At 45.6% G+C, this 9525-nt stretch overlaps 2 protein-coding genes across 2 annotated transcripts in view; both read right to left on the bottom strand.

Moving 5' to 3' along the window:
- Nucleotides 1-640, bottom strand: part of SV2A (synaptic vesicle glycoprotein 2A) — a 14968-nt gene extending 14328 nt beyond the window's left edge. The window contains exon 1 of the mRNA XM_005867405.2: nucleotides 436-640. The gene's annotated coding sequence lies outside the window, so the exon portion shown is untranslated. The remainder of the gene's footprint in view (nucleotides 1-435) is intronic.
- A 4512-nt stretch (nucleotides 641-5152) lies between these two features.
- Nucleotides 5153-9455, bottom strand: SF3B4 (splicing factor 3b, subunit 4, 49kDa; the record flags this gene model as incomplete). The annotated part of the gene is made up of 5 exons (XM_005867696.2): nucleotides 5153-5527; nucleotides 5695-5868; nucleotides 7781-7987; nucleotides 8302-8844; nucleotides 9095-9455. Coding segments are annotated over 5 exons (1473 nt in total), but the record flags the coding sequence as incomplete, so codon positions are not given.
- Nucleotides 9456-9525: the final 70 nt, after the last annotated feature.

Below are 9525 nucleotides of genomic sequence, written 5' to 3'. Positions count from 1 at the left end.
CGCCTCCACCCCCACCCCACCCCACCCCCAGTGCCGCCGAGCAATGGGAGAGACCATTGCTGGGGGTGGGGGGGCAGAAGGAAAAAGGATGGGGAAGGACTCTGGGAACCAGGGAGACATGGGGAAGGACGAGGGGGTTGTCACGGGAACAGCTGGAGAGGACACAAAACCCTTCCCAAGCCCTTCCTGGGAAAAGATGAAAGCAACTGAGGAGAGAGCGAGCTCAGGGAGACCCGCGGGAAGACGGAGCGAGCGGCAGGTGGGGAAGGCGGCAGCGGCCCCCTTCTCGGTGCCCCAGCCCCACAATGGCAGGAGCCACAGCTTCAGGGGTTCTCGCCGCCTTCCAAGCACCTCCCTGCCCCTTCTGCACCGCTCGTAGCCAGAACCTTTCCCACCCCCTCTCCCAAAGGCCGAGCGCTCAGACTCCCCGTTTACCTGGCCACTTAGAGGACGCGGGAATTACAAGGAGTGGTTTCCATCCCGAGCCGGCACAGCCTCCTGGGGCCCGGCCGTGTCTGTCCAGACACAGTCCAGATGGTTAGTGTGCACGCAGACCTCCCCATCCTCCATTCGGGCACTGGCCGCAGAGGTGAGTACTGGAGAAGCTGGGCTGCACAGGCCTGACCCACTGGACAGCTCCCCTTCTATTCATTGGCTCCAAGGACTCCGATCCCCAATTTCTTTTCACACTCACACACACACACACACACACACACACACACACACACACACACACACACACACACCTGCTTCCAGGGCAGGAAATGGGGCATTGATTCCAGTTATTTGCTTTCATCTTTCCTTTGTCCCTGTACCAATAACCTGGGCTCAGAGACACAAGACATACCACTCGGTGACATCCAGCTCCTGGGGTGAGGGGCTGTGTGGTGGTTTGGGGATGTACATGCAGAAGGTGCCTACCTATTCCAGGAAAGGCCTGAGGATATGCTGGGCAGAGCACTGACCAGGGGCTCTGACCTGGGTTATCATTTCTTTTCTTTTTTTAAAAATATATTTTTATTGATTTCAGAAAAGAAGGGAGAGGGAGAGAAACATCAATGATGAAAGAGAATCATTGATCGGCTGCCTCCTGCACGCCCCCCACTGGGGATTGAGCCCACCACCCAGGCATGTGTCCTTGGCCAGAATCGAACCCGAGACCCTTCAGTCGGCAGGCTGACGCTCTATCCACTGAGCCAAACCAGCTAGGGTGAGGGTTATCATTTCTAACAAGCTCTGGGCTTTGGTCACGTTCTCTGCCTCCCTGAAACTCAGTTTTCTCATCGGACAAATGGAGGGCTTGGATGAGATGCATCAGATCACTTTCGGATCTAACACTGTGTGGTTCTGCTTTGCTAAACATGGAGGTTTCCTAATGCTGGGGTATGTTACATGGTGAGGACGGGCAGACTAGGTCCCAAGAGACCTCACAGGTGGCATTTGTGGTGTTGAATTTACCAGATAGGGATGTGGGCCTGGGTTTCGAAGACTCCAAGGCTACATCTAGGAAATACTCATTGTTAACAATTTAATGAAATATGAAGCCATAATACATACACATTCCTTGGCCATGAGAAATTTAAGTTTTCATTCAGACTGAATGAAAACTCATGCGTGCACATCCGGCACATTCTCCTCCTTTAAGCTAAATCAGAGTCAGTGTCTATGTGTAAATGCACAGTGACATAACTGAACAGGAGTATTTGTATCTTTAATGGCATCTGGCCATCCCCAGCAAGGAGTCGCGCCAATGGGTTCAGAAAACTTCTTGGCTACAATCCTCCACCCCCATCTCTATGTTATGGGCGGCCTGGCTACTCCAACTGTTGGCAAAAGCACTCTTTCCAGGATGGGACTTGCAACAGCTGTGCCCATGTGGTTCTCAGGGACTCTCCCTTTAAGAGGCTTCTATTGCTGACCTTTTTCCAAGGCTGACACATTCTTTGTTTAAGTATGCTAATATTTCCAATTAGGTTATAGCCAAGTACTGCTGGCAGGGAGCTGTTTCTTCTCTTTAAGGTGATTTTGCATACTCTCCACTGATCATTACTTGCTAAAATAGAAATCTTATACTTATAGAGAGAAAGCTTATATTTTTCTTTTTAATGTCTGAGGAAAAACTTCATTGTTTTTTCCAGGCACCACGACCCCATGCACCTCACCAGCTATTTCTTCACAGTTCCCTTTGCTGGGTCCGTTAACATTAGAGTTCTGAGGGGCTCAGTCCTGGGCCATTCCACCTACTCTCTTCTCCTTGGTCACCTCAGGTAGTCCCATGACTTTACTGCTGTCTATATGCGGGTGATTCCCATATTTACACCTCCAGTCCAGATCTTTCCCTCAAGCCAAAACTCAAAATCTCCATCTGTCAATCCGACATCACCACATAGATATCTATTAAGCATCTCATACTTCACAGATCCATAAATAAACTTCTGATCCAGGTCTTCCTGGATTGCCTCTTCACTAAGGTGCTCAGGCCAAAAAAAAAAAAAGACATGAAGTTAGTTATCTTTTTTCTCTTTCTCTCATCTCTACGTCAGCAGGTCTTGTCAGCCCTACCTTCAAAGTATATTGAATCCACCACTTCTCACCAGCTCCATCACTTCCTCCTTAGTCTAAGCCATCACCATCTGTCTATAGCTACTGCAACAGCCTCTTAACTGGTTTCCCTGCTTCCAATCTTGCTCCCCTGAAACTTATTCTCAGCAGTCAAGTGATCCTCTACAAACAAATCAGATCTGATCCAGCAAAGAAATGAGTGCATATGTCCCACAAAAAGACAAGTATAGGTATTTTCATAGCAGCTTTACTTGTAATATTAAAAAACTTCAACTGTTTACCAGAAAATCATTAAACTTGGGTAAACTAATAGTGGTATATTCATTGAAGGGAATGTTATGTAACAAATTTTTAAAAGACTGAACTATTATATAAAATGGCATAAAAAGATCTCACAAATAATGAAGAAGCCAGACCATAAAGAGTACATACATACTAGAAGAAAAAAAGAGTATATACAGTACATACTATATGATTCCATTTATATAAAGTTCAAGAAAAATGCAAATTAATCTACAGTAATAGAGAAAATAGTGGTTACTGTTTCCATCCTGGCCCCAAAATTCCTCCTGCTGCATACTCTCACCCTTGATTCCACTGTCCCCTTCATTCACTATATCCATTCTAACTACAAGTCCTACTATTTTGCTTTTAAATACCTCCCCAATGTATTTCTTTGTCTTCATCCCAGCTCCTGCTACAGCCCTCATTTACAACTTCATCTCTCACCTGAATTATTGCCTGATACATAACTTGGTACTTGCCCCGGTCTTCATCTCCCATATCTACTTCACACTGCTACCATGGTTCTAAAACACAAATCTGCCACTCCCTTGCTTAAATCCCTCCTGTGGCTTCCATCATGGACAACAGCTTCCCAACCAGTGTTTTTGACAATGTGTGCAGATATTAATTCCCTCAGCACTTTGGGCTTCTCAGCAGAGCCTGGGACAGCTAGAATTCCTGAGCCGACTGCCTCCAGCCTGAAGCAGCCATGTCCCTTGCCCTCAGTATGCCGTTTCAAATGGCTCTGTGCCATGATGTGAAAAAGAGCTGAGAAGCACTGATCTGTGGGAGCTCCTAAACTGGCTCTGACCTCATCCTGCCTTCAACACCAAACATTCAAGTATCACTTTTTTCCAGGAAGTTTTTTTAGATAGCCTTCCCTGGGCTCTCAAATTATGTATTTTTAAATCTTTATGGTTCAATATTACATATATCCCCTTTTCTCCCCCCCCATCCCCCCCGCCAATTGACCCCTTCTAGGCCGCCCCCAGCCCCCTCTCAAAATGTTTTATTTCATAATAATAAATGTAGTCTATACCTTGGTAATGACTAACAGCAGAATGGCCTTGCTCATCTTCGCATCCTCTGCTGCCCCAGCAGTCCTTGTAGGAACCATAAAAATGTCAGAGAATGAAACAAAAGAGCAAGAGGGCCAGGCTCACCTTTTCTTGCCTAGAGTTTAGGAAAGTTTATGGTTACGTAAGTCAAAACCGATAGCTGATAGCTTCAAGAAGGGGGTGATACAACCAAATTAAATGTGGCAAAGAACAGAAAGAGAAAAAAAAGCCATTGGATTTAGTCTAGTTACTAAAAGTCTTTGAGTAGATTCAAATGTGATGTAAATCAGAGTTCCTATGTTCCAATTCCAACTTCGTTTTGCAGTATATGGTTCCAAAGAAAACCACATTAACGTAGATGTTTAGCTAGCTTTCCTCCATCTCTCCTCCCGTCTGCTAGTTGTATCAACTTCCACTAGTTTTTGGTTTATCCTTACATTTTTTAAATATAAACAAATGTATTCATTATGTACAACCCGTAAGATAGGTAAAGTGGCACACTATACATTATTCTGTGTGTTACTATCTTTACTCTATATCCTGGAGATCTTTTCACAACAGTATGTAGCATCTTCCGCACACTTTCTACTCAGCTCAGTACTCTATTGTGTGAATTTACCAGTTTATCCAAGCAGTCCCTTACTGATGGATACGAGTTGTTTCCAATCCAGTTACTACAAACAGCACTATGTTGAATCACTTTGTGCGTGTTACTTCATAGTTTGCCGGCATATCTCCAGTAACTTTACTTCTGTTCTCACTTAATAACCCTCTGCCACTGATACTGAGTCTCCATCCTATAAACTAATTGTATAAGCTTGACATAAGGAAACAACTGCCATAGTGCACAGTGGTCCAACAATTACAGCAGCACATTAAAAACTAAGTCTTTAAATGTGGAATAAACGCCCTCATTCCTACATTATCATTTTTCTCCCAATAAACAGACACCTCTTCTTACAAAAAAGTTACTTTGTCAAGGAAAACACCACAAAAAATAAACAAGGAATTTAGCTTTATTTTCTCTGTACATCTGCAAAACACTTGGGACCAACATAGAAAAATCAACTTCCTGTTTTAAAAAATTAAACTTTAAAAAAAGGCCTATGGGCCCTGGCCGGTGTGGCTCAGTTGGTTGGGCATCGTCCTGTGCACGGAAAGATTGCTGGTTATATTTTGGGTCAGGGCACATGCCCGAGTTGCCAGCTTATCCCCAGTAGGGGGCATGCAGGAGGCAGCCAATCAATGTCTTGCTCTCACATCAATGTTTCTCTCCCTCTATTACTCTCCCTACCCTCTAAAAATCAGTAAAAAAATCTTAAAAAAAAAAAATGGGATCAAGGCCTTAACCCCAGGAAACTACAGCAACTCTGATTGGTCCAAGGAATTGAAAAGATATTGGGGAAATAAAACAAGAGGAAAGAGCATGAGAAATTACTGAGGGAGGGGGCCTCGAAGTGGGCCTCGAGGGGGAACTGGAGGCCGGGGAGTGGGTCTGGGTGGAGGGAGGGGCCCCCTTTGGTAGCCATAGGGTGGGGGTCGTGGAGGGCCAGTGTATCCATGAGGGGGCATCAGTGGAGGAGGTCCACGCATACCATGGGGAGGCATAGGACCTGGGTGACCTGTAAGAAGAGAAAGAAAAGTTAGTAAAAGCAAGACATAGGAGATAGTTGATGCTGGGAGAATGCAGGGAGAGAATAGACAGAGCAGGGGAAAAGAGGTGTGACAAAGGAAGCCACAAGAATATGATGTATGAGGAGGAGAAGGGAGGTGGCTAGAGCCTACTCACCCATGGGAGATCCAAACGGAGGCCCTCGGGGAGGCATGCCCATTGGCGGAGGTCCGGGATGAGGCATGCCAGGTGGTGGTCGTGGTGGGGGCTGCCCCCCAGATCCTGGGGGCCCAGCATGGGGGTGTCCTAAGCCATGAGGGCCATGGTGGGCCAGCTGCATCTGCGACATGCCTATGAGAACATACACACAAGAGAAAGGGCAGATAAAATGGAGTGACATCAGGAAGAGTATGGAAAATAAGGCTGATTAAAAAGTGCCCCTATCCTTGAACGCATTCCAACAGTACAAACCAACCAACTACCCAAGCAATTCCTCCCTCCTTCACTTGCTCTTTCCATGATTTAGGCACTGTAGTAGTGCTGCAGAAGTACATGACAAATGGAGTGAATTAGTCCGGCGGTCACCAACCTTTCGGTCCTCATGACCGCTGAATTAGTCTATTGATAGAATTTGGAAAGGTCACAGAGATACTATCTGAGCAAAGGTCTATTTCTAAAGGATGAATAAGAATTTTTCTGATGGACAGAGTAGGAATAGAACATCCAAGGCAGAAAAAATTAGAATCATAGGTGTTTTTTAGCAACAAAGTTCCAGGAGAACCAGTAATTTCGTTAACCAGGGGCCAGATCAAGAAAAGTCTAGAATGCTATGGCAATGAGTCTGGAATTTCTCTGTAGATAAAAGGAAACAACAGAATAATTTTTAGTAAGGATGTACAAACATGTGTTTTAGAAAAATAACTCTGTGAAACTATCAAAGGTAGAGAAAATTGGAGTCTAAGTGAGAAGAAGTTCCTACAATAAATTAGATGTGAAATAATGAGGGTATGATGCCCTGACCAGTGTGGGCCAGTAATTAGATTGTCAGCACGTGCACCTAAAGGGCCGAGGTTTTGATTCCAGTCAAGGGATGCATGTGGCCGGCAACCAACCAATGTTTCTCTCTCTCTCCTTCCTTCTCCCTCCTCTCTCCCTTCCACACTCTCTAAAAATCAATGGAAAAAATATCCTTCAGTGAGGATTAACAAAAGAAAAAAAAGAAAGAATCCTATATAATAAACAGCTAATATGCTAATTAGACCAGACTGTAGAACGACCTTCCAGAACAACCAGTGGGCGGGGCCAAGAGGCAGCCAGGGCTGCGAAGGCCTACTCTTGGACGAATTTTGTGTATCAGGCCTCTAGTAAGGGTATAAGAGTCTGAAATTGGGCACTGGCAGTCATGGCAGATGCCAAAGATAGAATAGTCAAACATAGCTCCAAGATTTCTGAATTAAGCACCTGAAAACAAAGAATAATAGAGGAAGAATAGGGTTGAAAGGGAAGGGTAGAAAAGTGGAGCTGTCCATTTAGCAGCAGGATTAGTGTCTAGAATGTTAATAATCATGAATCAGAGATACAGATCAGGAGGCATCAGTGTGCAAGTAATGAAACTACACCGGTACAAACAGAGAAAAAAGAGTCTACTCAAGTGGCTGAGATTGAGGAGACAGAAAGATAAAGATCCAGAAAAACCAAGAGATAAGATTTTCAAACAAAAAGACATGGACAACTCATAGACACAGACAACAGTATGGTGATTACCAGAAGGAAAGGGGGGTGGAGGGAGGTAGAAATGGGTAAAGGGGAATAAATGGTGAGGGGATGTATTACAGAATTATACACTTGAAACCTATAAATTTTATTAACCAATGCTCCAATAAATTCAATAAATTTTTTTTTTAAAAAGGCATGGCTAGTTTTGAGTAAAAACAAAGGTCAAACTAGATAAGGAGCAGAAGTGTCCCCTAGATTTAGCAATTAGGTCACTGCTTTGGGGTAAAAGTCAGAGGAAGTATAAGTTAAGGAAACAAAAAACAGCAAGTATAGTTATACCCTTTAGAAAAACTTAAATGGAGACATGGTGATAGTTGTTAAAGTAAACAGAGTAAAGTATTTTGTGTTTCTTCTTATAAAATAATGCCTGAAAGAAAGTTCAGCTCTGGAACTATCTATTATTGTTAAAGGAAAAAGGGCAGAAATAAGTGGTGATAGAGATCCTCTTTCAAGCTCATCCCTCCCTTTCCCAGCAAAGAACACCTACCTGGATGGGGCATCCCACCCGGTGGAAATGGGTGAGGATGTGAGTGTCCGTGTCCAGGATGTCCAGCCCCCGGGGTTCCTGCTGAAGGGGGCCCATGTCCTCCAGCCCCAGGAGGCATAGGTGGTGGGGGCATGGCTGGGGGAATCCCAGGTGGAAGGGCTCCAGGAGGCGGCACTGGGGGTGGGAAGGAGCCAGGAGGAGGCATGCCTATTGAGGAAATGGAAGAAGAATTAATGATAGTGAGGAGAGAATGTCTTTCGCGAGCCTGTTCCAGCGTGGCCTCTCCACGTAGGATGAGCTCTTTTCTCCTCCTCCCAGCTCTCTCAAAAAAGCAATGTTAGCCAATACAAACAACTTCAACTTCCTGGAGAAACAGCAACTTTTCTCCCCATCACAACCATCACACCTCAATCCTCCTCTCATCACCCAGGGACTCAATGTCCTCCTTTATTAGTCTTTTTCCTTCTTCCTGCCCTACCCACCAAACCCAAAACAAACATATTTTGAATCAAAAACTTTACCTGGTGGAGGAAGCCCAGTTCCCAATGATGATACTACAGGATTGGGGGCAGAGGGTGGAGGTGGTGCATCTGCAAACAGCTGATGAGGGCGATCAGCCTGGGAGAGTGGGTTCTGGGCTGCCAGAAGTCGCTCGGCTGCTGAGCCATGACGTTCACCCTTGGAGTCCTTCTTGAAGGCATAGGACACAGTGATAGGGCGGTTGCAGAGGTACTGCCCATTCATAGCTTCAATCGCTGCGTCCGAAGCATCAAACGAAGCAAAATTAATAAAGGCATAACCTTTGGAGTTGCCTGTGTCAGGGTCCCGCATGATCTTGGGGGTTTGTAAAATGACCCCAAAGGCGCTGAAAGTATCATAAAGCAACTTCTCATCAATCTCTGGGTCCAGGTTCCCAATGAAAATGTTGGCCCCCACATCCAGGTTTTTGTTGTGAGCTGATGCTTTGTTCACCCGGATTGGCTTCCCATAGAGTTTGATCATGTTCATGATCTTAATGGCATAGTCAGCATCTTCCTCGCTCAAGAATTCCACGAAGCCATAGCCTGGAGAGGTGCAAGGGAGGAGGTTAACTTAAGCGAAGTGGTGCAAAACGGGGTACACCTCATCCACCTTCGAAAGCACCAAAAATAAGAAAGAATAACCTCACTTCCATTGAGAACGGTCCCAGAAACAAACTGTGCACAGATGTAAGAGACAGAAATGTTGAGGTTGCTTATTGCAAAGCAGCCACGAATACTGCTGGGATTCTCAAAGAGCAGCGTGTCCCCTCAGTGCATCAGTGCACGGACTCACCTTGGTGCTGACCAGTGACCCTGTCCTTGGGCATGTGGGTGTTAACGACCGGCCCGGCCTGGAGAAACAGCTCCCACAGCAGCGGTTCGCTAACCTTCTCGTCCAGGCCCCCCACGTACACGGTGGCATCTGGACGACGGGAGAAGGGGGTCAGGGCCGAGAGGAATGGACAGGAAAGGAGATGACAGGAACATGAAGGTGAAAACCAAGCGGGGTAAGTGGGGGTGGAGACAGGGTATAGGAGCAAAAAGAAAACAACAAAAAACCCGTTAGATGAAGCCCATACACCTCCCTTTCTACAGGAACAACAGAATCTTCTTAAGCCTAACTTAGAGTTCTGCTGCAAATTCTCTTTACAACTTTCTTATCAGTGGGAACGCAGAAGATTGGGCATAGAAAGCATCGCGCCTACAGGCCTTGGCCCGAACCCG

This window comes from Myotis brandtii, unplaced genomic scaffold, assembly GCF_000412655.1.
Source record: "Myotis brandtii unplaced genomic scaffold, ASM41265v1 scaffold250, whole genome shotgun sequence".
In the NCBI taxonomy this organism is placed as follows: Eukaryota; Metazoa; Chordata; class Mammalia; order Chiroptera; family Vespertilionidae; genus Myotis; species Myotis brandtii.
This window is presented reverse-complemented; position numbering and strand designations above follow the sequence as displayed.